Genomic DNA, 27,971 nt, shown 5'->3' with positions numbered 1-27,971 from the left:
ATTTCTATCTTGAATGGAACCTTTGAGTATTTGAGTGGAAAATACAACTTGGAAAATTGCCCTTCGGTCAAAGCATCTGTCAGTAGAGCTGAATAGAGTAAAATTAGGTTGGACTCGAGTTCAATTTCATCAACTCTCCTTCTTCAATTCTTTTCTGATTTTTATTTCCCAAAGATAAAAGACGGATGCTCACAATTTGGAAATAAGAACTTGAATGAAGAATTGAGAGGGTAAGTCTCTGGTCCACACACACATTTCCAGAGAAACTCAGCCCGAAAGCCACACAACAAGCACGGTCTCCAATGACAGACAAACCGAGACGCTGCTGTTCTGCTCATGATTGACCAGGAAGCCATGAAATCCCGGATGGAAGGAGACTTAGAAGATTGCCTGCTGAATAAGGTAAGGACAAATACCAGTCTCTTCCACATGCTCTCTCCCACTCCTCCTGCCCCACCAACCTGGATGCAGAAAGGATTTCAGGCTGATTCCAAAGACATAGAAAATGCCCCAAGACCATCACCCATAAGAGTATTCAGGGATTTACCATATTTCAGTCCTGTCTTTGAGATTCCAGTGCAAGAGGTACCTTGGGTATATAATGTGGAACAAAGAGTTACAACTTGGCTGGAACTCTGGCTCCCCACTGATGCCTGGGTGCATACAGGTATGCTAAATCACTTCAGTGGGGTCTCTGTGACCCCATGGACTATAGCCCTCCAGGTTCCTCTGTCCATGGGATTCTCTAGGCAAGAATACTGGAGTGGGTTGCCGAGCCCTCCTCTAGGGGATCTTCCCAATCCAGGGATGGAACCCTTGTCTCTTAGTCTCCTGTATTGGCAGGCAGGTTCTTTACCACTAGCGCCACCTGGGAAGCCTGATGTCTGGGTGGTCATGAGCAAAGCACTTAACCTGTCTAAGCCTCAGTTTTTTCTCTGTAAAATGGGAGTGATCACAGGATCTTAGTGGGGGTCTTTGAAAAAGAGTGAATAAGACAGCTTTTTGAAAACTGTAAAACTGCTAAATTAAAATATAAAGGTGATGGAGAGGGAAACCTGGTATGCTACAGTCCATGGGGTCGCAAAGTCAGACACAACTGAGTGACTGAACTAATTGACTATATTTTTAGTACACATGGATTAAGAACCAATTAATTTCTTCTTTGTAGGGTCATAGGCTCTTAGGATATTAGAACTTGAAGGAACCATAAATATTATCTAATTTAAGCCTTTCTGTTTACAGATGAAGCTGCTAAGACAGCACCACCATTGAAACTAAAACATTAAGAGTTAGAGATTAGTCTAGTGTTTTCATGCCTTTATAAGTTAACAAAGTAGAATTCATTATTGTAGTGATAAATCAAGTTGATTTCTTAGCCAAATCCATTAAGAGAGATAAATAGGGAAAAAATTTATGATAATAAAAATTATAGCAAACAAAGTGATTTCTCCCTTTGGAGAAAGTGTGTAACCTGGCATTTCCCCATGGTCCTGTGTGTTCTGAAAGAAAAAAGTTCAAATATTTTAGCCTGGCATTCAAATAATACTTATATTTCTACCTGCTTCCCTGCATCTTCAATCACAGAAATTCTAAACAAAAGCTCTCTATGTTGACTCCAGCCTGTGCATGCGTTTTCTTTGGCCCACAGAGAATTTTTCAGATTTTTCAATTTCGTTACGAGCATTTCCAAATAGTGAGATTTTGCATACAAAGTCAGACTTCCTTTCTCTCTGGAATAATAATAACAATAAATCAAACTATCTGTGGCATCACTTTTCCAGTCAGTGCAATGCAGGTGTTGAAACCAGGTCCTGGTTTTTTGCCTGGCAGCCATGGCCTGGAGTTGAGCGTCTGTCCTGCTGGAGGCTGTGGCGCTGCTGAGCCTGACAGTCCCCCTCCCCAGCCCTCCCTCTCCCGGGTGTGCCCACTATTCTGCCCCTACGGGTGGTTGGGTCTGACAGTCCTGCCCTAGAAGAACTGTGGCCCGAAAAGGTCTCGGGCTGAAGCTCTCCCTCCACCACTCAGGGAGACATCCCCCTCTTCTTCATTTTTCTGGCTCATACTCATCCTTCAAACTCAGCTCTGAGTCCACCTTCTCATGAAAGATTACAACACAAAACATTTGTGCCTTTCTATGACTTCCCATCATAATCATCACTGATAATATTTATTTGGCCATCAATTGTATCTTAGCTTCTGACACCTTTCCTTTTGTTATCTTGGTGGTGACTTAACTATATCATTGTATTCTGTAGAAGTTTCCAGAAGGAAGAACAGTGCCTTGGATATCTTTATTCCCTCTTGACATTCACATAGGATCATTGCATGTATGTGGTTAGAAGTATCTTCAGGCCTCATTGAAGATAATGCGAGATGAGTGTTAAAGGTGCTGGCAGGTTGAGGCCCTACTGTGTGTCATGTAAGCAACAACCGTATGATCCATGCACAGAAAGGAGCAGAGGCTCATGTGAATTCAACGTGTCCAAAGTCACAGAGTTAATGAAGGTGCTGAGGTTTCAACCTACTCTGTTATGCACCAAACTACATTTCCTCTGCTAAACCCTCTATATCACCATAAACACACACAGCCCAAAACACAGATCTGGATGTGGCCTGCTCAGTGCGAGAGACGTTTTGTGTTTGGGTGTCTTTAAGGGTGGCCCTGTCTCACCTGCAGATTTTGCACATAAGCCCAAAGCTAAAAGGAGGAAGTTCCCCATGCAGACAGGCAAATGTTTAACATCGCAAGTGCTACACAGAGATTTGAACAGGGTGCTGGAGGGGAAGAGAGCACTGTGAGCTCTGATGGGAGAGGTCTTCCGCAGAGTGAAGACAAAGCCTTAGCAGCACATGCTAAATGAGTCGAGTTTTAACAAGCAGAGAGGACTTCCAGCGCAGGGAACCGCATTCAAGCAGTCAGCATGGGTTTCATTCCCAGTCGCCTTGTCTTTGGGGAGGCAGAGTGGTGCAGTGGTTGTGAACAAGGACACTGCCTGCGTGTGGATTCCTGTGACTTGCCAACTCCCAGACCTTGGGTAAATTACTTACACTTTCTGAACTTGTTTTCTCCTCTGTAAAATGAGGATTACCAGAGCATCCACCTTAAAGGATTATCCAGAGGCTCTAAGGATCTGTATGCGTGTTTGTTAGTCACTCAGTTGTGTCCAACTCTGTGACTCCATGGACTCGGGCCCACCAGACTCCTTTGTCTGTGGGACTTCCCAGGCAAGAATACTGGAGTAGGTTGCCAATTCCTCCTCCAGGGGACCTTCCTGACCCAGGGATCGAACCTGGGTCTCTTGCATTGCAGGCGGATTCTTTACATCTGAGCCACCAGGGAAGCCTCAAAGGAACTAAGCCTTATAAAGTATCTTTTACACTGCAGTGCCTCACCAGCCTCGCCTCTGCAGGGCTGCTGTTACTATAGCTTCTGCTATATATATGAATTGCAGATATCCTGTGGGGTCCAAGCATTTGGGGCATGGAAGAATTAGTCTAAAAAGATAGGGAATGTGATGTCTTATCTGTATGGATCACTGAATTTAAGTTTCCAGTCCTTTAAATTGTTAACCGCTGAAAGATAGAAACAGTGTCTGTCCCATGACCACCACTTTTTTTTTTGAGGGGGAGGGGTTATTCTGAGAGTTCGTTGTGGCACACAGGCTTCTCCAGTTGTGGCACATGAGTTTTGTCGCCCTGAAACTTATGGGATCTTAGTTTCCTGACCAGGGATTGAACCCACATTCACTGCATCCGAAGGCAGATTCTTAACCACTGGACCACCAGGGGAGTCCCACACCACCACTTTTTAAAACTGATTATTGGAGTTAAGGCAATTCCAGAATTTAAAGTCTGACTTCCTGCCGTTTAGAAAGCCATTCTCAGCCTTTTCCCCCAATGGCACTCCTTGTGGACGACATTTGCACGGGCCACTTGCTCGTGGGTGTGGCCAGCCCCGTGTGGCATTCCTGTCACGCTATTTCTAACACCCCCTGCCTCTTTCAGGAAAGTATGCGGGAATACAAGTGAGTCAGATTGATGTTGTTTTAAGGAATACACTTGAATTGGCAATAATTTATATTTGAAACAGTAAACTGTTCCCAGACTTGAGCTATTAATAGTAGCAAATGATGTGGGCCCACAACACGCCTGACGTTACACCTGGGGACGTGGACACTCATGTGGGCGTGTAGACACACCCTGGAGGGCAGGAGGTCTACAGCAAACGCATGGCCAAACCTTGGAAGTGCCAAGTCTCTGATGACTGCTTCTGTGTAAACGCTGCTTACAGTGATTGAATCTGCGTGCTAATGAGTGTGGCATAACTTTTCCAGTCAGTACAATGCAGGGGTTGAAATCTAGTTCAACCACAGACACCTAGCATCCTGGGCCTGGTTAAATTATTATACTTCATTTTTGCTTTTGCTCTGTCGCATCCACCAATGATCTCTTTAGAAACAAAATGTTTCTCTTTAGAAAAAGAGACACACCTTCGTGCATTGACCTAATCAGCAGAGAAAGTGAATGAAACTTAAACAGGTATCCGAGGTAAAATTTGGACGGAATGGGGGAATTCCCTGGTAGTTCAGTAGTTTGGACTTGGCGCTTTCACTGCTGGGGGTCAATCCCTGGTCAGGGAAATCCCGCAAGCTGTGTGGTACACAAAGGGGAAAAAAAAGCTTGGACTGAATGAGCTTTGATCCATCTTCAGTTTGCTTCAAAGCTTTGCCATGAAATAAATGTAATGACAAGGCTGCTTTGAGGTTGCAATTGGTGTCTTAGCTTGCTTCCTGAAGTCTGAGAGCCATCAAAGGGATTCTGAGGTTGGGCTAGCGACTGGTCTCTACTTGTGGTGGAGCCTCTTTCTTTCACCAAGATTGCTCCCTGTAAAGCTGCTTCCGGCCCCATTCCCTGCTTTTCTGCACCCTGAATTAGAATCTTCTTGTTATACCTCGCTAAGCCATGGTCAGGACGAGCGAAGGGAAGCAGCTGGGGTTTCTGGGTTGTGGTTTAGACCAGGGGTCCGCCACCTGTGGGACCGAGTGCCTGATGAGCTGAGGTGGAGCTGATGTAATAATAATAGAAATAAAGTGGACAATAAATGCAGTGTGCTTGAATTATCCTGAAACCATCCCCTCTCCACCCCAAGTCTGTGGAAAAATTGTCTTCCACGAAACTGGTCCCTCATGTCAACCATGCTGCGGACTGCTGGTTTAGAGGAATAATGAGTGAGAAATTATAGGTGTCTTCTAAGGAGTGTCTGAACTTGTCCTCACCAGTCAGAAGATTCTACCACCAAATGGTGGCATAATTTGTAGAAGAGATTCCCAATGGAGAACTGTTTCCAAGAGGCACCACCTCCCCCTACACATACACACACTTTCTCTCAAGTTTTTATCAATTACAAATTATATAACAGTGTCAATATTGTCATAAATCTTCCATTAGTTTATTAACATGAGAAACAAAATATGTATGCAGATATATACTGGAGTAGACAGCTATTTCCTCCTCCAGGGGATCTTTCTGACCCACAGATTGAACCCACGTCTCCTGTGTCTCCTGCACTGCAGGCAGATTCTTTCCCTCTGAGCCACCTGCAGAAGCCTTCCTATTGAGTCACCATTATGTCACTGACAGTCAAGTTTTGTGGACTCACATCAATGGAGTTGGAAGATCTGGGAAGTTAGCCTTAGTCCTTAACACATTCTGAGACCTTAACTATTTGAAATGACTATTTCCCAACCATTCTGACTGCAGTTTTCTATCTAGTTAGCCCTTGTATTCCTTTTTCCTGCTATTCCTGGTCAGACATCTGGCCGGTGAACTTGTGCAATATCCTTTAATCTCCCAAACTGACTTCATCCTTTCTCTGCCCAGGCTTGAAAACATGGCCCACCACTGACCCCTTCCTCTCTCTTCTCCAGATGGTGCCAGCAAACTCTAATTTTTCTTTTTATTTATTTATTTTGACTGTGCTGGGTCTTCACTGCTATGCAGGCTTTTCTCTAGTTGCAGGGGGTTACTCTTCATTGGAGAAGGCAATGGCACCCCACTCCAGTACTCTTGCCTGGAAAATCCCATGGACAGAGGAGCCTGGTAGGCTGCAGACCATGGGGTCATGAAGAGTCGGACACGACTGAGCGACTTCACTTTCACTTTTCCCTTTCATGCATTGGAGAAGGAAATGGCAACCCACTCCAGTGTTCTTACCTGGAGAATCCCAGGGACGGGGGAGCCTGGTGGGTCGCCGTCTATGGGGTCGCACAGAGTCGGACACGACTGAAGCGACTTAGCGGCAGCAGCAACTCTTCATTGTGGTTCGTGGGCTTCTCATTGCAGTGGCTTCTCTTGTTGTGGAGCACAGGCTCTAGGTGCATGGACTTCAGTATTTGAGGCACGTGGGGTCAGTAGCTGTGGTTTCCAGGCTCTAGACTGTAGGCTCAATAGTTGTGGTGCATGAACTTAGTTGCTCTGTGGCATGTAGGATCTTCCTGGATCAGGGATTGATTGAACTAGAGTCTCCTGCACTGGCAGGCAAATTCTTTACCACTGAGCCACCAGGGAAGCCCAGCAAACTCTAATCTTAACCTCTCTACTGTTACCCCTGGAGAGCTGAGGGGTATTAGACAACCTCTTACAACCCAGCCCACTGTTAATCCACAGCCTCATGGACACACAGTGGAGTATTGATACTGCCTGGAAACTTTGCCTGTCTACCATGCATGCATGAGTGCTCAGGCATGTCCAACTCTTTGTGACCCCATGGACTGTAGCCCACCGGGCGGGCTCCTCTGTCCATGGAATTTTCAAGAATACTGGAGTGGGTTGCCATTTCCTTTTCCAGAAGATCTTCCCAACCCAGAGAACAAACCCACATCGCTTACATCCTCTGCATTTGCAGGCAGATTCTTTAGCACTGGCACCACTCAGGAAGCCCGGAACCTTTACACAAACCTCTGGAGACCCAAACAGCCCCTCATCTGTTAGAGAAGCTTCTGCCAAGGTCTGTTACCCGGAAGTCCCCTGCCCTCCTCATCTCACCTCACCGTCAGTACACTGCCTTGTCTCTTGCTCTAGAAAGAAGACAGGCGTCAGGCAGGAACTCTGCGCCTTTATCTGCATCTGCACCCATCTTCTGTCCCTTCTGAAACACCAAGGCCAGCTCCTGAGCAGGTTTCTGGATTTCCACGACTCCTCCTGGCTGGGAAGCACTTGCCTGGGGGGTTTTGCTCTCTGCCTTCCTCCTTTTCCACTGGCTTTTTTCCTCTCAGCATTGAATCCGTGTGTCCTTTTGAAATAAATGTGTTGCTGTCCTTGTTCTTGTTCTCCAGCCAAGCTTCCCAGAGAAGTCGCTTGCTTCTGAGTTTACTCACTCATCTCCTGTTCTCTTTAAACCCACTGCTGCCTGACTTAACGCCCACTGTTTTCCCCAAACACGTCACTCTGGTTCTAGTTACCAAACTATGGACATCTGGGGACCTTATCTCATTCAGCCACTAACTGTTGACCTTGTTTTTGACATTCTTCTTCCTTTTCTTTCAAGACCTCTCACTGTTTGTTCTCCCACCTCACCATCCTCCTCTAAGGTAACACCTGCTCCAACAAAGTAGAAATAATTGTGTCTCTCTGCTTGTGCTCTTCAGGTTAGGTTTTCTCTTTCTAGAACAATCTTCATGCCCTTTTCTTTCCAGCTAACTTCTGCTAGCCTTTTAAGTTACAACTCTGACACACCAGGCTTCCAGGAAGGCCTCCAAACTAGAGGCAGCTTCCATTTTCTTTGCACCCACACCATCCTGTGCAAACCTATAGTTAGTACTGTGCACGCATGTGTGCTCAGTCACTCTGTCTGTCCAGCTCTTTTGAAACCCCGTGGACTATAGTCTGCCAGGTTCCTCTATCCATGGAATTTCCAGGCAAGAATCCTGGAGTGGGTTGCCATTTCCTACTCCTGGGATCTTCCCGACCCAGGGATTGAACCAATGTCTCTTGGATCTCCTGCATTGGCAGGTGGATTTTTTCCCACTATACCATCTGGGAAGCCTGTATTTAGCACCAGATGGCTATAATTTTAATTTCCAGTTTATTGGTCTGCTGTCAACCTCCTGACAACATTGGATGCACAGAACTTGGCCTAAAGTGGATGTTCAGCAAAAACTGGTCTAATAGAATTGAGAGAAGTCCTACACTGGAAAGGACCCTTCATTATGCTTCTACAAACATTTGCCTTTAGTCTTGGCATGGCCAATGACCTTCCCCTCTCTACCTTCTCTCTTTCACTTACACACTCTGAAAGATGCAGAATCTTGGTAGTTTACAGATGCTCAAGAAAGCTACCCTTGGTCCCTTCTCCTATGGATGAATGTCATGAGATGAACATACAGAGAGTTGTGGAATGTGCAGAGCCTGGCAGACTATAGTCCATGGGGTTGCAAAAGAGTCGGACACAACTTCTTGCTTGTGGCAAGAAGATGAAATCAGAAGCTAGTATAGGCCTGATCAGGGCTTCTTAGGTGGCACAGTGGTAAAGAAACACGCTGCTAATGCAGGAGATGCAAGAGATGCCAGTTTGATCCTGAGTCAAGAAGATCTCCTGGAGAAGGAAATGGCAACCCACTCCAGTATTCTTACCTAGGAAATTCCATGGCTGGAGGAGCCTGGCGGGCTACAGTCCATGGGACAGCAAAGAGTCAGACAAGACTGAGCACACGTGCGCACAGACCTGATCATCATAGTTAAGGTCAGACAAGAACCGTGCTACCCAGCATCTGTGAGGGAGATGCTTATCATATGCCAGCCTGTAGGTGCCTCCCATGTAAAATAACAAAGAGCCCCTTCCAGTTCTTGGAGGCTTCTGTGCAGAGTCAGAAGCAACATCATTGCACACCTTTTCTTATGGATCTAGGAGCCAAAGGAGGGAGTGAACACAGGGGAGAAGGGAACCATCATTTATTGATGACATACACGAAGCAAGCTGTGCCACGTTCACATGCGTTAGACTGTTTCATATTCACCAACCTGGAGAGCAGGTATTATTATCCCTTTTTCAAGTCTCACCACAGTTCACAAAACCCTGTGGGATAGCCTGTCCCCCACCACCTTCCAAGTTCATCTCCTTCACCCTCCTTCTTTTCCTGTCATGACAACAGCTTCCTTGCTGGCCCTCAAGCCTTGCTAAGCTGACTCCTGCTTTAGGGGTCTTGGAATCTGCCTTCCCAAGCTGTCATCAGGGCTCACTCCAATGTCACCTCCTTCCAGAAGCCTTCTCTGCCCTCCCAGTCTAAAATAGCAACCCCAGGACTTCCCTTGTGATTCAGTGGTTAAAACTGTACACTTCCATGGCAGGGGGCACAGATTTGATCTCTGATCAGGGAATAAGATCCAACATGCCAGACAGCATGGCCAAAAAGTTAAAAAAAAGTTGCTGTTGTTCAGTCGCAGAGTTCTGTCTGAGTCTTTTGAGACCTTATGGGACTATTGCCCATCAGGCTCCTCTGTCCATGGAATTTCCCAGGCAAGAATACTGGAGTGAGTTGCCATTTCCTTCTCCAGGGGGTCCTAAAATGGTAGACCCTTTATTCTCTAGTCCTTTCATCTATTTTATTGCTCTTCTTGGGACTTATCATACCTGATCTTACATTATACATGTGTGTGTTTGTGTGTGTCTATATACATATATATAGAGAGAAAGACATATATACATGTATCCTGTATTTTCAACTAGAGGGCAAGCATTTCTATCTTGTTTGCTGTTGTTTTGTCTACTGTCATGCCAAGGACCTAGACAGGCATCTACCACGTGGCAGGTTCTAGATCAATATTGAGAAATTCTCCTATTTCAGAAGAGAACACTGAGGCACCAGCGAGCATCATCAGAAGTGAGTTCATCTCTCCTGGAGTTCTTGGGAAGGCAGGGTTTTCTGAGCTGATTGCTTTGGTCCCCACCACCAAGCCCTGTCTCCTCCCTTCCCCAGGGCCTGATCCAGGTATAACCACCTTTGCTGATCCCTTCACATGCAGGTGGACTTGAGGCGCCAGTGGATTTCCCAGATGGTGGAAGAGGTGCAGAAAGTTGTCCATCACCTGACCACAGAAATAAGCTACCAAGACTTTCGATTTCAAGCCATCCCTTACTGTGACACGTACAATGAGAACATTAAGGTAAGCAGGTCACTTGGTTCCAAGTGCCCACCCGGTGAGCCAGGAAATGGGTGGGTAGTCTCAGTATGTGTCAGGCACTCACACCACTAAGAGTACCAATAAGGCTTCCTAGTATTTACCATCTGCACACTCGTTGCATAGATGTTACCGCAGCTGAGGTCCCACATTCCTACGTAACAGATGATGAAAATGGAAGCTTGGAGAAGTCAAAGGACTTGATCAAGGCTTTTAGACATTAAAGCCAGAATTCCACCCAGGGCTTCTGATCCCAAAGCAAGTCCTAGTGTACCGATTAAAGTTCAGTGAAGCACACATTCGTTTATTAAGCCCCCACACAATAGACTAGGCACTGCCTAGAGAGAGGACTCAGGGCATTGATGAGAAAAATAGTTGAAAGTGATAGTCGATGGGCTACAGGTCGGAGAAGAAAGAAAGTAGAAGAGGTGACCCTTAGAGATTGCAGGAGCCTCCTGGCAACCCGGTCCCTGCTGAGGAGTCCCACAGAACTGTGAGCCCTAGGCCCCCTGTGTGACAACCAGCACTCATGAGGCATTGCAGTGTGCCCAGAGCTAGGCTCACAGAGATCACACCCAAACCTGCACACAGCCTAGTAGAAGAGACATTATGGTTGGCTCCCTTTTAGAAATGAGAGAAACGAGGCTCTGAATCATTGTGAATCCCTGTGCTTCCCCCTCCCCCTGCACCGCTTTTAAAAATTTTATGTATTCCTGGCTATGCTGGGTCTTTGTTGCTGCTCAGGCTCTTCTCTACTTGCGGCGAGCAGGGGCTACTCTCTAGGTGCAGTGCAAGGGCTTCTCATCGCAATGGCTTCTCTTGTTGTGCAGCACAGGCTCCAGGGAGTGAGGGCTTCAGTAGTTGCGGCATGTGGGCTCTAGAGCACAGGCTCAATAGTTGTGGCCAATGAGCTTAGTTGTTCCACAGCATTTGGATCTTCCCGGATCAGGAATCAAACCCGTGTCTCCTGTATTGACAGATGGATTCTTACCACTAAGCCACCAGGGAAGCCCCCCATGCTCCTACATTTTGTTTTTCTTATAACACATTAGAATTAAAGAATTATATTATACTTTAACGTAAGTGAAAGTGAAAGTCATTCAGTCATGTCCGACTCTTTGCAACCCCATGGACTATATAGTCCATGGAATTCTCCAGGCCACAATACTGGAGTGGGTAGCCATTCCCTTCTCCAGGGATCTTCCCAACCCTGGGATCAAACCCAGGTCCCACATTGCAGGTGGATTCTTTACCAGCTGAGCCACGAGGGAAGCCTTAATATAAGTAGTAAACTTATATGTACACTTGCCCCAGCTCTCACATAAGACCGTGAGTTCCTTGTTTATAAGGATCATGTCTCTTGCTTGTTACCTTCCTAGTACCCAGCATGGTGGGTGGCCCATGGTAGACACTCAGCTTCTGCTGAATGAATAAGTAAGCAAAAGAATTACTACCTGAATGAAAAACCATTGCTCTGCTAAGTTGCTTCAGTTGTGTCTGACTCTTTGCAACTCCATGGACTGTAGCCAACCAGGCCCCTCTGTCCGTGGGATTCTCCAGGCAAGAATACTGGAGTGGGTTGCCATGCCCACCTCCAGGGCATCTTCCTGGCCCATAGATCGAACCCAAGTCTCTTATGTCTCCTGCATTGGCAGGTGGGTTCTTTACCACTAGCGCCACGTGGGAAGTCAGCCCAGTACATTTCAAGTTTGGTGGGTACGAGGACCACCCACAAGATTCTGTGACTTGTGGATTTGGGGACAGTATCAGATTTTAGGAAATTTACCCCAGGATGATAATTATAAAGTTAGATTGCATCTTGGGACGTCAGAACATCATCTTCCCACCTCTACCACCCTGCCAACCTAAACAGGACAAATATAGGCCAGTAACTATGAATAGAAACATACATCACTTTTTCTAGAACTATATCTGGGGAAATTTCCTGCTGTTGTCTCACTTAGAAGTCATAACTTAAAATACATCTTGCATTTATATACATCATGTCCTATATAATACATTAAGTTTTGAAAAAAATAGTTACAGTGGGGCATATAAATACGCTTTTATTTTCTCTTGGACCAAATTCAATAAGTATGTATTAAGCACCATTTATGTGACTAATAACATGATACTTGGGTTTTGGGATTCACATGCAAGTGGGTTCAAAAAAATGTATAGATTTTGAATGTCATAGTTTAGGTCCTCCTCTTGTTTTAATCCTACCACATTTCAATGGATACCAGAAGTCATGTGGACCTGTTACTGAATTGTGGGGTCTGGCTGCTCACCATTCAAAAGGCAATAAACAGGCCACATTGGTGGAAAGAAAAGTTTATTTCAGGTTCAGTGACTGGTGGGGGAGGGAGGGCGTCTGTCCAAAGGCCGACTCCCCACCTGACAATCAGGGGCAAGAGCTTTTATAGACAGGGAGGGGGCTACTTGCAAAAGCAGCACAGTCATCTCAGATAGTCATCTTCAGATTGGTCCTCGGTGGTCTGACCAGCATCACCTTGGCTGTTTTAGGTACAGTTAATCTTCAGTTGCAGGGTCAGTTTCTTTCTGTTTCTTTGAGACCCATTCTCGGAACTGAGGCAGCTTATGTCATGGCTACAGTCTGGTCATTGTGTAGTTAACTTCTCCAGCTGGTGGGGGTTTCAGTATCTGTAAGACATCTCAAGGATATGGCTCAGAATATTAACGACAGCCCCTGAGGAGGAACTAAAGGTCCTTGACCATGCTTCATGACTACATTATTATTATTTCATCTCCTTTGACTGTTTTCCTTTGTTTCCACGTGTTCTCACTTCTCTGATTAACTTATTCTTTGACTAAAGTTTTCCACAGACAAAAGGCAGGCAGAGGACATGGGGGTGGGGCAAGGACCATAGGTTCCTGCTCCGTTTCAGACCCGTCATCTCAAGAATCAAACTACTGTTCCCTGAGAATGAGCACGATTTGGTTGCTGCTGATTTCAGTGTTCACCCCTGAATTCTCACCAACAGGTCCCTGGGCAAAAATTATCCAGTTCCATTGTCAGAACTTTCCATGGAAAGGCGGTAGCTCCTCCAGTGTATAACTGAGTGATGGGAAACAAACAGGGTGGAGCGGGCTGCTGTGTGATGTGGTTAAGTATCATTTCCCTTTGGCGGTACCGCACCATTTACCATCGTGTTCTACCTCTTGGACTATTGGCGTGACAGCTGCTTACCTGGTTCTTGTAAAAATAGAGTTAAGTAGATTCTTAGTGTTCACCTTTTTTCCCATTTAACTTAGAATCATCTCAGTAACTCACATTTGTCTCAACAAAAAGATTTTCGTTTCTGTGACTCTGTAAGGATTAGTCATTAAAACTGGATCATCAGTCCAAGTAAAAAAATTCTACATTTGGCAAAATGGTCTCACCTCCTCTCCACCCCTTCCCACCCTTAATTTATTATCAGATCTTTCATCCATCCCAGGTCATTCATTCTTTTTTTATTATTATTTCTTTATTTGACTGCATCAGCTCTTAGTTGTGGCACGTGGGTTCTTTAGTTGCAGCAGGCAAGCTCTTCGTTACAACACGAGGGATCTAGTTCCCTGTTCAGGGATTGAATCTGGGCCCCCTGCATTGGGAGCACAGTCTTAGCCACTGGACCACCAGGGAAGTCTCCCCAGGTCATTCATTCTTGACCAAGAACCAGCTCAGGAGAGAAAATTAACCACTGAATGAACAATCAGAACATCCAAGGTCAGGATCCAGCTCTACCACTGACTGGCTGTGTGTCCCTGGGGAGACTTTGAACCCCTCCGAGCCTCAGGCTCCTCATTTGGTCAGTGTTAGCAAAGCCCAACTCGTGTGTGACTGTGGACACGAGACAGGCAAACGCACAAGCATTGGAGTGCTTGGTATGTGCAGAATGCAGCGACTACTAGCTCCCTTCCCTGCTTTTTCTCCCCTACCCCAACCCCACCCCAAACGGCAGGTGCCTCTAGAGTTCTGGGTCCACTTCACTCTTTTTCTTGCAGATCCATGAAACCCAGGCCTCACTGAGTTAATTTCTTTGCCCGAAGCGTTACAATGGGCTAGTGGCACAACAGAGATGGAATCCTCTGCCGACAGGCGGGCAGGTGGGCGCGGTTCTGTCCTCCTTGTCACATTGCTGAGGGTTGAGTGGTTCACTGAGTGGCCTGGGTCAGCAGGGCGGCTCCCCCAGGGCTTCCGCCACCTCCCGAGTCTACGGGCTGACACTCCCACTCTCCCCTTTGCTGACCCCAGGTCTTGGCTCCCACCCAGTTCCTCATCACAGTCCCGATGAGAGGCCTGGCCGGGTACAGGGAGGCCCGGCAGCAGCGCTGGCGCTTCTACAGCCTGAAGGGCACCCGTCTGCCCTGCCCCCTGCAGGACCCAGAGGGCCTGCAGCAGTGGCTGGGGGTGGAGCAGTTTCTGAAGAGCCCCGGGCAGTGGCACGAGGCAGACGTGAACATCGAGGGAGACATTGTGCCCGCCAAGGTCCTCCAGGTGTTCCGGAAACTGGTTGAAAACGCGATTGAGACCTGTCACCTGTCAGGTGAGCCAGTCGGGGAGCGTACAAGGGAAGTGTCTAGCATTTCTGTTTTGCTCTAAAAACAAAAGTGTCCTCTGCTTGGGTGTTTCCTGAAGCTCACACCCCTACATTGAGGATAAAATCGTGTGCTTTTTACATCTGCCTAATCCTCATTACATGAATTAGCTCTTTTTTTTTTTTTTTTCCTGGTGTGACACACAGAATGGAATTCAAACTCACAACACATATTCGTGGCCTTAAGTGGATTACTGCTCTGGCACAGATAAACCAGTCTTGGGGTTATGCACCCTTTCCAAAACGTTAGCTTCAAAACCTGAGAATTCTCATGAACAAGCAAATTCCTCATAAAGCTCAGATTTTTGTTATTAGCACATTTTCACCACAACACCCTCCAACTGACTGCCGTACTCCTCCAGTGTTCTGGGGCAGCACCCTGGGGAACGCTGACTTAGACCAGAACACACAAGCCAGAAGCTATAAGGAGCCGATTATGTTTGACAACCACAGAAGCTTTTCTTTTTCCTTTTTTTATTGAAGTAGAGTTGATTTACAATGTTGTGTTAGTTTCAGGTGTAAGCAATATGATTCAGTTATAGATATATATGTGTCTTTTCTCTTCCCGATTCTTTCCCTTATAGGGCACTACAAAATATTGAGTATAGTTCCCTGTACTATGCAGTAGGTCTTTGTTGGTTATCCATTTTATTTTTTAGTGTGTGTAGTAGAGTTTTATTAAAGTATGAAAAGGAACATAGAAAGCTTCTGACATAGACATCAGAAGAGGGACAGAGAGTGTCCCCCCGGTTATCTATTTTTTATATAGTAGTGTGTGTATATGCTAATCCCAAACTCCTAATTTATCCCTCTGTCTGACCCTTTCATTATTGGTAACCGTAAGTTTCTTTCCTATGTCTATAGTTTTATTTTTGTATTATAAATAAGTTGATTCGTATACTTATTTTTTTAGATTTCACATACAAGTGATATCATATCTTTCCCTTTCTGACTTTAGTATGATAATCTTTTTTTTATGGATGACTAATATTTCATTGTATATATAGACACATAGACATATATATACATCTTCATTATCCATTCATCGGTTGATGGACATTTAGGTTGCTTCCATGTCTTGGCTATTGTAAATAATGCTGCAATGAACTTTGGTGTGCATGGATCTTTTTGAATTACAGTTTTCTCACAACCCCCAAATTCTAAGCTATAGCTCATGGGATTTTCCAGGCAAGAGTACTGGAGTAGGGTGCCATTGCCTTCTCCCATGCATTATTCTAGGAAGTGTAAATTGGTGTCCCCCCTTTTTTTAAAGGGTTTTTATATTTGTAATGTGCTTACTTGGCAATTCAACAATTCCAGTTCTAAAATACATTCCTACAGATACACAAAGAAATAGGCACAAAGATATCCAGTGAAATAGGCTTGGTAACAGTAAGTAAGCAGAAACCATCTGATGGCTACCGAAGGAACACTGACTACATAAATTATGCTACATCTGCCTAGTGGACTTTTAAGCAGCTTTTAAAAATAATAAAGTTTGTCAATATGAGACTGGGGACTCACATCTGTCTAGGCAACATTATTCACGCTCTATGAGTATCCTGGGGTATATTTCTCCAAGAAGAATTATGTTTGATTTTTCCTGGTACTCCCAGAAGTTCCACCTTACCTGGATGATTTGGGGATGGAAACATTCAGGCCCTAAACACAGAAGGGTGACTAATGCCTTTGAAATTCTAGGGAGGAGGGAAAATCTTGCTTTTTGTTGCTGTTGCGTTTTATATTGAATCAACTACCCAAAGCCCACAAGAAAAATCTATTTCTCTTAGTTCCTAATTTTCCTCAAGATACAGCTTTTCCTGACCCCAGGCTTGTGAGGCTCACCACCTAGCCTTGGCCCATTAGACCCCCTCTCTGCCTCTCTTGCTGTTTCTATACACAGAAGCTATAAGTATCAAGGGTTAATGCCATCAGGGTATTTTAGCAGTTCTCCCACTTAGTACTTTCCTAGACAGATGTTCTTGCTTCATTGCTAGTTTCATATGAGTCTCCTACTTTCTAGCAGTCTCTTTCCTTACTTGCAAATAATGTTTTTAAACTTTTATATGTCTTAGAGGCCATGGGTTTGGAAATCTCCAATCCAATATATGACTTTAATGGAAATCCCTCCTTTTAATTTCCCTTTTAAAATACTTTGTTGACTTTGGCGTTTTGCATATATTTCTCATTAATGGAGAGAAATTAGGATTAAAAAAAGAATGTGGTGTGTGTGTATACACACAGAATTATGAAAAATTCCCGTGTAACATCAGTTCAGTCGCTCAGTCATGTCCAATTCTTTGCGACCCCATGGACTGCAGCACACCAGGCCTCCCTGTCCATCACCAACTCCTGGAGTTTACCCAAACTCATATCCATTGAGTTGGTGATGCCATCCAACCATCCCATCCTCTGTCATCCCCTTCTCCTCCCACCTTCAATCTTTCCTAGCATGAGTCTTTTCAAATGAGTCACCTCTTCGCATCAGGTGGCCAAAGTATTGGAGTTTCAGCTTCAACAACAGTCCTTCCAATGAATATTCAGGACTGATTTCCATCTGTGCAACATAGTTAAATGAAAAGTCAAACTGCTGAACAATATGAAACTCCATTTGTGTAGAAAGCAAAGGATTTGCATGTACTTTTGCTTGTCTAGACAGAATAGTTCTGAAAGATTCTGTAATGGAGATAGTTAATGTTGAATGGTTTTTACACTGTAGAGGATGCTTTCATGGATTATTTAATTTAATACTACTGGCAATCCTGTTAGAGTTAGGATCATTTTTCTAACTGTTCTACAAACAAGAAACTGAGATTTAGAGAGATCAAGTAATAGGCCGAATTTCACACACCAAATAAGCAGAGCTGCAGAAGCCAGGTGTGGGCTAGGCAGGCTGGAGCTAATAGGTTTGCTTACCTCCTCGTTCTGCGCTCAACACTGTTAATAGTGAAAGTGCAAATAAGAGATTCAAACTGGGCCAGGTTGATGAGGTGCTTTCAGTAAATAATGCTGAAGTGCCAGACGTTGTCATGTTCCTGTCTGGGCGGCTCTGATGAGATACAGACAATAAGCTGTTTATCACACCCCAGTCAAGGAGAGGAGTGTTTTCCTTTTGAACAACCTAACACAATTAGTGAATGAGTTTTCATTTCCTTCTTTGAGCAAGGAAAAACAAAATAATAGATTTCGATTCAGGATGGCTCATCCTTATCTATAATGAAGGCAAGTTCAGCTCAGTTCAGTCGCTCAGTCACATCCGACTCTTTGCTGCTGCTGCTGCTGCTAAGTCGCTTCAGTTGTGTCTGACTCTATGCGACCCCATAGACGGCAGCCCACCAGGCTCCTCCGTCCTGGGATTCTCCAGGCAAGAACACTGGAGTGGGTTGCCATTTCCTTCTCCAACGCATGAAAGTGAAAAGTGAAAGTGAAGTCGCTCAGTCGTGTCTGACTCTTTGCGACCCCATGAATTGCAGCACGCCAGGCCTCCCTGTCCATCACCAACTCCCGGAGTTCACTCAAACTCACGTCCATCGAGTTGGTGATTCCATCCAGCCATCTCATCCTCTGTCGTCCCCTTCTCCTCCTGCCCCCAATCCCTCCCAGTATGAGAGTCTTTTCCAATGAGTCAATAATGAAGGCAAGCAAACAAACAAACAAAAAAAACTACGGTGTATCTTTCGAAAGAAAGGGGAAACAGATTAGAAATGAATTCTAGTCTATCAACTGGAAAATGTCCCCAGACCCATTCCTTTTCTCTCCCTCTCTTTGCTTGGTTGGAAAAGACAATGAGGGCTTCCTTCTGCTCATTTGACCCTTTCAGCCAGTGGCCATGACACACTTGCAAGTATTTTATGATTACAAGGCTTACGGTGATAAATCCCTCCAAAGGTGGGCTAGTTAATGGGTGGTGGGAACAAATAGCATCCCTGAGACTGGAACTTGGTTAAGAGACAGGTTAAGCTGAACTCCACCAAAGACAAATGAATAAGTCAGGGGTCTGAGGCTATCCTAAATGTGGTTGGATACCTGGGTTATAGAAAAATGCTTGGGTTTCATCTTATAGTAGCAAAAACTATTTCTTTTCCTTGTATACTATGCCTCGGTTGAGCCTTCTGGAAAGAGTCAACTGCTTTTTTAGAAAAGGTACAGTAAAACCTTGGGGGGAGAGGATGAAGGAGAAAAGAAAACCCCACCAACAGTGAGGTTTTCTAGCAATATTCTATCAGTATTCACTTAGCTAACTGTCTCATGTTGACATAAACGTGGGCTTCCCTGGTGGCTCAGATGGGAAAGAATCTGCCTGCAATGTAGGAGATGTGGGTTCGACCCCGGGGTCAGGAAGATTGCCCGGAGAAGGGAACAGCAATCCACTGCAATATTTTTGCCTGGAGAATCCCAGAGGAGCCTGGTGGGCTATAGTCCATGGGGTCGTGCAGAGTCAGACACGACTAAATGACGAACACTTTCACTTTGACCTAAACATGCCACCTTGGGGGTGCTAATGAAATTCAGAAAGTCGCTCCACCAGTTACAAGGGGCTGGCCCAAGCCACAGCTCACAAATTCCTTTTCTTCAAACGCTGGTATAGAACCATTATTTGTCTTCTCATTGTCTGTCTGTCATTTACCACCAGACAGGGTCCACATTCTAATGGACCACCTTGTAGTTCGAGTTGTCGTGGAAACCTCTGCAGGTCAGGTGGAACTACAGCTGACCCCCTCAGTGGACATCCCCACCGCCTGGTCCAAGAAAGCCCAGTGGCCTTCATGTCTGAAGCGCTGGCCTTCTCCAGAGACAGTGCAGTGCATCAAGGTATCATCCTGCAGGGTCCCGGCTCACTAGAGGCGCTCTCAGCTTAACCACCCATCATTGGCCGCCATCCAGCTTCGGAAGGATAACTGAGATTTCACTAGATCCCCAGAACCTGCAGGGGCACCTGGGAACCTGCTACAAATTCAGATTCCTGGGCCCGGCTCTGGGCCTGCTGAAGAGACGTGCGAGGCAGGGCCCAGAATTCTGTGTTCTCAGGAGGCCTCCAGGTGATTCTGGGGCAGGCTCAAGTCGGAGAACCACTTCCCAAGAGAAAGTGGGCGCAGCCTTCCCCGTGAACTGCCCACGTGCAAGGGGCTGGCCTAGAGGCTCCCTCAGTGTCCCCACGTGGGCGGAGCTGCCTGCCCACTGGCAGGGCCCCCACCCTAGTGGGCTGCTTCGGAGATGGCTTTCTCCCGGACCAGCCCCACCCTTCTCACTTCCCGCGGTGTTTCTCTCCCTCAGTCATTTGGGTTCAGCTTGCTGGCCTGTTCAAGCTATCACTGGCAGCTGAGCTTCTTGCGGGCAGAGCAGGTGCTGCTGGAGCAGCTGGATGAGGACGGGGGCTGCCGCCGGAAGTGCTTTCAGGCCCTGAGGCAGATGAAGGAGGACGTCTGGTGTCCGGGGACGCGGCCTGTGATCACTTCCTACCATCTGCAGGTGAGTGGGCGGCCCCAGCGCAGAGGGGCTGGGGCGGGGTGGGTCTGTCTGCAGAGTGTGTGTGTGTGTGTGTGTGTGTGTGTGTGTGTGTGTGTGCTGGGGCGGGGTGGGTCTGTCTGCAGAGTGTGTGTGTGTGTGTGTGTGTGTGTGTGTGTAGAAACAGCCCCAATGCGTGCCCACAGCAGCCCTGCCCAGGGTTCCCGTCTTCTCCTCTTTCCGCCTCCTCCCTTCCTTCTTCCGGTTCCCCTCTTCTCTTACTCCCTTTCTGTATTGCCTTCTCTGTCTCTCTCTCTCCCCCTATTTCACTCAACAAACCAACCCAAGTGCCCACTGCGTGCCAGCAACCCTGCTGAGGTTCAGAAATGAATTACAGCATGCATTCTCTACCCCGGAGAAGTCTACAGTCTGGTGAGATCTTGTGAGCTGCTCAGACCTCAGATGGATTCACATTTTCCCTCATGTTATCATGCATTCAGTCTGCACTCTAGCCCAGGTGTGCATGCACACACCCACACTTTGTGCAGAGGAGGAAACCAGGAAATGCTGGGGTTACCCCACGAACATGGCAGCAAACCTGAACTTCCAGGTTACAAATCACCTGACAAGGATTTTTTTTTTAACTTTAATTTTATTTAATTAATTATTTATTTTTGACGGCCATGCGTTTTTGTTGCTGCACATGGGCTTTCTCTAGTTCTGGTGAGCCGGAGCTATTCTTCTCACTGCAGTGGCTTCTCTTGTTGAGGAGCGGAGGCTCTAGGGCACGGGCTCAGTAGTTGTGGTGCTTGGGCTTAGTTACTGTGAGGCATATGGAATCTTCCCAGATCAGGGATCAAACCCATGTCCCCTGTAATGGCAGGCAGATTCTTTACCACTGGACCACCAGGAAGGTCCCCGGCAAGGATTTAGCATTAGACCACTATGAATGCATTCACTCATTCACTCACTCATTCATTCACCCAGCAAATGTTTCTTGAGATGTCTGTGGGCCAGTCACCTGGCCCCTGCACCTGCTGTGTGCTCTAAACACGGAGGTGCAAGCTGAGCAAACACGACATGGTCTTGCTCTTGTGTAGCTTGTGGTCTAGCAAGGGAGACAGGTGCACGTGGAATTGTGCCACGTGGGGAATACTGGGAAGGAGAGGAGCATTGCTCCAGGAGGATGCAGGGCAGCAGAACCTGACCTGGACTCAGGGATCAGGGGCTCACCCCAGGGAGAGGTCTTTTGATCACACTCTCAACTCCTCATTCTCAAAGTTCCAACCATACTTGGTGAACTGGACACTCCTATAATACCGTGTGCATCACACTGAGGGTGGAGGTGTCTGACTCTTACAGACAGCATAGCCCCAGCCCCACTGTTACCCATCTCAGAGCATCAGCCCTTCTCCCTGACCTTCTGCACGGGAAAGCGCAGGTTGCTGGGGTGTGCTGTGCCCTTCTGCACGCTCCTGTCTGTGCCCTGTCTCATCCAGTGGATGACTGTTTTCTCGTCCCGTGTTACTCTTTCACTCCTAACACAAGCTATTGAAGGGCAGCTAGTACCAAACCCTTTTATCTCTCCCAATGCTTTGTACATAGTAATTGCACAGTAAATACTTGCTGATCATGGTCATGAATGACCTTACATTTCACCCCTCTTTTCCCCCTGCAGAATCACTAGTTTTTGCTTTGCTTTCTGTCTTTTCTGATAACCTGTTCTCCCTGTCCTGCCTGAGAATCTGTTAACATCTCATTTGCACATATAGCGAGGCCTTCCTCTTCTGGTTCAGCATTCTTAAAGTGTCCCCAAGCATGTCCCCCTAAAAACATACACCTATTCTCCTGGATCGAGGATGCATATTTTCTGAAGGTAGTCTAATTCATTTGGGGGGGTTAGCTTCTTTCTTACATACCTTTCCACAGACCACGCTAGGAAGAGTCAGAGCTGAGAAGGAAACCCTTGGCTATCTCATATCACATCTCATACTCTTAACTAACCACTGACTTCATTGCTCCACAGTCAGGCTGAATAGAAATGCTTTAAGTAGCATGAGTGTTTTAGGAAGATTGAATAGGGCCACCACGGGTCTTCCTAGCCTTGACTGCTCTCAAAGCTGTACTCCAGCCAGGGTTTACTTGTATTCCAGTGACTTCTAGCTCATCTAGAGGATTTCAGGGAAACTCCTTAAATGTCTTCCGTTTTAGTCTTCCTTAGCCCACCTGCATGGCATAATAAAATCGAACATTCTTAAGAGTGGGCATTTAAAAGGGCGCGGGGTTGTTTGTTGAGAAATCAAAACAGTACTGACTGCCTTTTCCTCTCGTCGTTCACTCTTGCTCCAAGGGCAGAATTCTCTCATGTGCAGACACTGGGATGGGCTTGTCTGATGGCAATGTGCTATTAAATACCACCCTGGGTGATGGCTTGAGTGTGTAGGATTCTTGCCAAGGCTTTAGTCCGGGGAAAGTGGAAGAGACTGGGTTGCAAAACAGCATCAGGAAGGATGTGCCAATCACGGTCACCTCGTAGAAGGTTGTTACATCCTTCCCAAAGAGGCTTCCCTCACTAACAATATTTTTTTAATTGGGTTTTTAACTTTTTTTTTTTGGTCTTGCCTCACATCATGTAGAATGTTAATTCCCTGACCAGGGATCAAACACATGCCCCCTGCATTGGAAGCATGGAGCCTTAACCAATGGACCACCAGAGAAGTCCCTCCCCCATAGCAATTTCATGTGAAGAAAGAACTTATCTTTCATTGGCTTATTTATGCTTAAACCTGCTCAAAGGCACAGAGGCTTGCTTATAATAGGCTTAAGTGCTTCTGTTTGCTTAGGGAGATAAAAGCTTAACTACAAGAGGAATTAAAACATGTTTTTGTATCTAGGTTATCTTGACTAGCATGAAATTATCTCCAACTCATTTACTCAAAACAATGTCCTCTAAATCAAAACACACTCAGGATCTTGCTGTGAACCTAAAACTGCTCTTTTACTTTTTAGTAAAGACTATATTTTAAAAATACTCAGTATCTAAACCCAAACATTAATTCATTATTTCACTCCATCAAAAAATGTTTACTAACTACCTGTCATGGGCCAGTCCCTCTGCTGAATGCTGGTAACATGAGTGTGAATACAAATAGGTCTTGTTCTCCACTCACATGGAGTTTGCTGTCTAGCTGTTGTTTAGTCACTAGTCATGTCCTACACTTTGTGACCCCATGGCCTGTAGCCCACCAGGCTCCTCTGTCCATGGGATTTTCCAGGCCAGAACACTGGAGCGGGTTGCCATTTCCTTCTCCAGGAGCTCTTCCCAACCCTGGGGTCAAGCCTGCAGTCTCCTGCATCTCCTGTATTGGCAGGTGGATTCTTTACCACTGAGCCACTTGGGAAGCCCTTGCCATCTAGTAATACACATAAATACACAGGAAAATGACCACTACTGTCATCATTGCTGCTGAAATGATGAGAATGTAATGAATAAATGTGATGAAGAGAGTGTCATAGGGAAGTCTAAGCTGAAGGATGAGTTTCCTGGACAAGTCGGGAAGGAAGAATGCTCTATACGGAAGACGTGGGTTGGGCAAGGCCCTGTGATAGATGAGAGCATGAAATGAGGCCAGCGTGGATAGAAGGAGAGAGAGAGAGGGAGAGCACAGGGTGAGACCGGAAAAAAAAGGAGGGGCCAAGCTTTGTCCACCAAACCATGCTAACAATTGTATTTTTTAATTAACAAGTAATGGGAGAGCACAGGGTGAGACCGGAAAAAAAAGGAGGGGCCAAGCTTTGTCCACCAAACCATGCTAACAATTGTATTTTTTAATTAACAAGTAATGGGAAGACTTTGAAGTATTTTAGACAAGAAGAAACATAGATTGATATTTCAAAAACATCACGATGGCTACGATATGGATGGCAATAGATAGGATGGTGCCTAGAAGAGGTGCAGGCTGACTCACAGGGGATGAGGGGTGTGACACTCACAGGGTGTCAGGGGATGATATTATCAGTGATGAAGGTAAGTGGGTGGATTGAGAAATACACAGGCAGGAGGATTGGCAGGACTTGATAGGAGGTGGTAAGGGATCTTGCATAACAGCCTGAATGAACAGCCCTGGAAGCACACCAGGTACATGCGGCAGGGCCAGGAGTTCAGTTTGGACCTGTTGTTGTTTTTGTTCAGTTGCTAAGTCATATCCAGCTCTTTGTGACCCCATGGGCTGTAGCATGCCAGGCTCCTCTGTCTTCCACTATCTCTCAGAGTTTGCTCAAATTCATGTCCATTGAGTTGGTGATAACCATCTAACCATCTCATCCTCATATGGACTGAGATGACTTTCAGATGGCCAAGTGATACCAGGTAAGGAAGTCAGAGGAGAAAGTACCAAAGAGGCAGGGAAACCAGGCGGAGGAGGCTGGGGATCCTGAATCCACGGTTAGAACCCTGGGGCTCCTGTCTCCTCCTCCCAAGGCCACGTGAGCTCAGGAACGCTCCTGAAGACACCCTGCTCAGTGGCCCAGGATGATGTCAGACACCACCTCTTGCTTCCACAGACCGTGCTCTTCTGGACTTGTGAGAAGTACCCCTATCCCAAGGACTGGCAAGTCTTCAGCAGGGGGTTCCTGCGCCTGGTGAGGAAGCTGCACAAGTGTGTGAGTCAGCGCTTCCTCAAGCATTACTTCGTGCGGAAGAGCAACCTCCTGCAGTATGCCAGTTCCTGCGAGCTGGACGCCCTGGCCCAGACGTTGGCCTTCTTCCTGAAGGACCCCCAGATCAGCCTGCCCTGATGCTGCCTGGCCTGGGACATTCTTGGACATTTTATTCAAGCTTGACCTCACTCTCCGTGGATGGTTCCTCAGTCAAATGCCAGGATCCTGTCTGGGAGAGAAGCCACAGATGGCAGTGGAAATTACATCTACCCAGCAGCATTTCAGCGGGGGAACTTCTGCCCCATGATGTCTGGTCCACGCTCCCTGCAACCAAGCAAGCCTTTCTGCCCCACTAGCTACCTCTTCTGGGGATGGCTCTCATTGGGCTTCCCTGAGCCATAGATTCTGAACTGATGATGGTTCTGAATTTATTTTCCCTGTCTCAGGCTCTGATTGTCTGACAGGGAGGATGTAGAATGAGAACCCCTGAAAGGCCAGGCATCATCCTGCTTCCCAGGAGTGGTTCTCCAGCCCACTGAGCACAGGCTCATGATTTTCCATTTGTTAAATGGGACTATCCCTTTGCCTCCCCCAGGGCAGGGCTGCGAGCCTTCGGGACTGTGCTGCTGCCCTTTCAAGGGGAAGGCGCTGGATCAACACAACGTTTATTGTTGCTTTAGTGGCTGGGGTTCGCATTCAGGATCAGTAGCACAACTGGTTGAATGATTACATCTGCTAGGTGGTTAGCATGCCTGTGTGGCCCCTGTGCCCTCCAGTTCTCCTTATGCTGGCTGGAGCTTGTGGGTCTCCCTGGTCCCCTGATGTTCTCTAAGAAAGGGAGCATGGTTTTGATGAGTAATGGAGTCGAAGGTGGAAGTGCAGTGATCCTGGTGCTGGCTTCCCATGCTGTGGGTCAGGGGTGGGACTTCTACTTACGGAAGGAACTCAATGCTGTGATCTGCATGGAATGACTTTGGTGTCACCCCCCTCTCAGTTTCTTCCTTTGCTTTACTTGGTTTGCTTACTTGTTCACTGATAAATATACGTTCATTAGGTACTGGGGATGCAGTGAAAGCAAGGTAGACAAGGACTCACCTGATGCAGATGACACCTAATGGTAGAGACAGGAAATGAACACCTGAAATAAATATGATTATTGCAAATGCCCCAAAGGAAATAAACAGAATACTGAAATAGAGCCATGAAATAGAGGGTGAAATTGCGAACAGCTGAAAGGGAAGAAAGGGGGCCAGGGGTTGGCATAAATCAGATCACTTGGCCTTGTAAAGCTGGTAAGGAATTTGTTTTTTACTCTAAAATCAGAGGTGTGACATTTGACCTCTCCAGAAGCAAAAGGTATCATGACTTGATTTGCATTTTAAATGTTCATTCTAGAAACTGTATAAAGGGGGTCTGGGGACCCACACTAGGATGGGGACCCTGAAGACACTTGAGCCCACGTATTTGAATTTCACTGAGATCATCAAGGCCACACGTCCTGTGAAGCACACAGAGAAGGAATTCTAGGAGTTCTTGGGGAATTCAGTTTCTTCTGAAACTCATTTATGCTTCTCAATTCAAGGGAATCCCTTATTACTTAGAACATTTCCCCCAGATATATAATCTCTAAAAGCATGAACTGCTGATTTTTTTTAAAAGAAAAGTCATGTTTGAAAATGGTACAATTATTTTTACAAAAATGCCGTAAGCAAGTATGGGGTCCTTGCATTGTCACATTGGAAATCATGGTTTTAAAATATTGAACAAGCATACCATTAATTTATAGTTTTGAAAAACATGAAATTATGAGCAAACCAATATTTTGTTGGTTATTTTGCATTCAAATTCTCATATTCTTGAGAAACATCATTTTTGAGAAGGTGGCAGATATATTTTTCTAATGATGAAAACAGCTGATGCAAGTTTTAAAACAGTCACAGAATTCCAAAAAGTGAAAGTTGATTGTACCATTGAACTGAAGTGTATGTATGTGTATGGAAAGGAATGGGACTGACATACTCCACAGCCTGATTCCAGTAGATAATTCCCATCTTTCTCTACAGTTTGTGGGTTTTTTTGAAGAAAGTACAACTATGTGCACATTCCTGGGAGTTCCTACTACTGGCCAGCAGAGGGCAGTGGGGGACTGCATATGAAAAGAGCCAGGTTCCCACCCATACAGCGCAGAGCCCAGCAGGTGTCACTCCTCTCAGCCCATAGTTTAAACTGGCCTCTGCAAAAAGGGAACCAAGGGGCGAGGACTTCAGCTGATGCTGAATTGTTCTTTTCCTGCTATTTTGGCCAAAAAATTACCATCTTTCTGGTTAAAGCTCAAACTTAGCAACGGACTCTATGAGAGGATCGTTCATCTATTCCATTTCCTTGGATAGATTACACAGCTCTGAGAAATCTCACAATATTACTCTTTTATTCAGGTCAGATTTTTTTTTTTTTAATTCTCCCAAACCCCTTTTTCATTCATCTCCACTCTTCAGGCGTCCCCCAACTATTTTTTTAGTGGAATGGTTGGCATTCAGAGATTGCAGTTGATTTGCTTGCATTCATATCCCACTTCTGAAACTAACTGCATGCCCTTGGCAAGCTGTTCAACCTCTCTAAATCTCCATTACTTTATGGGCAATGTTATGGGCTGGATTGTGTCCTCCCAAAATTCCTATGTTGGAGCCCTAACCCCCAATACATCCGAATGCGACTGTATTTAGAGCTAGGGGCTGTTAGGGTGGGGTCCTAATCCAATAAGACTGATGTTCTTAGAAGAAGAGACGCAGTGGACGGGGTGCAAAAAATGACCGCCTGAAAATTGAGGAGCAGCCTCAGGAGAAACCAGCAATGCTGGCACCTGGATCTTGTACTTATAGCCTCCAGACTGCGAGAAAACAATTTTCTGTTGTTTAAGCTATGCTGTGTAAGTCTGTGGTGTCTTGTTATGGTGATCCTGGGAAACTAATACATCATAAGAGAACATATACCTCACCACTTTGATGGGGGGATAAAGAGAACGATGGATGTAAAAAGCTGTTTGTTTAAAGCTGGCATGTAACCATTGAATAAACATTTAGCATTTTA

The 27,971-nt window shown here is 46.0% G+C and overlaps 1 protein-coding gene across 1 annotated transcript; it reads left to right on the top strand.

The window, feature by feature from the left end:
- Positions 1 to 271: 271 nt before the first annotated feature.
- Positions 272 to 27,971, top strand: MAB21L3 (mab-21 like 3). Its single transcript, XM_061410131.1, has 6 exons — positions 272 to 402; positions 10,021 to 10,161; positions 14,438 to 14,729; positions 19,414 to 19,592; positions 20,055 to 20,249; positions 24,789 to 27,971. The coding sequence occupies exons 1-6, from the start codon at positions 337 to 339 to the stop codon at positions 25,020 to 25,022; spliced, it is 1,107 nt and encodes a 368-aa protein (XP_061266115.1). The 5' UTR covers positions 272 to 336; the 3' UTR covers positions 25,023 to 27,971.

Source organism: Bos javanicus, chromosome 3 (genome assembly GCF_032452875.1).
Source record: "Bos javanicus breed banteng chromosome 3, ARS-OSU_banteng_1.0, whole genome shotgun sequence".
NCBI classification, from domain to species: Eukaryota; Metazoa; Chordata; class Mammalia; order Artiodactyla; family Bovidae; genus Bos; species Bos javanicus.
Note: the sequence above shows the minus strand (reverse complement) of the source record. Positions and strands in the feature narration are given on the sequence as shown.

What these genes read in the sequence shown, in the direction of transcription:
- MAB21L3 (XM_061410131.1), top strand. Translation starts at nt 337, where the DNA reads ATGATTGACCAGGAAGCCATGAAATCCCGGATGGAAGGAGACTTAGAA. An exon ending in TGAGACCTGTCACCTGTCAG is followed by an intron (nt 14,730 to 19,413) that starts GTGAGCCAGTCG and finishes ATTTACCACCAG; the next exon opens with ACAGGGTCCACATTCTAATG. An exon ending in TCACTTCCTACCATCTGCAG is followed by an intron (nt 20,250 to 24,788) that starts GTGAGTGGGCGG and finishes TTGCTTCCACAG; the next exon opens with ACCGTGCTCTTCTGGACTTG.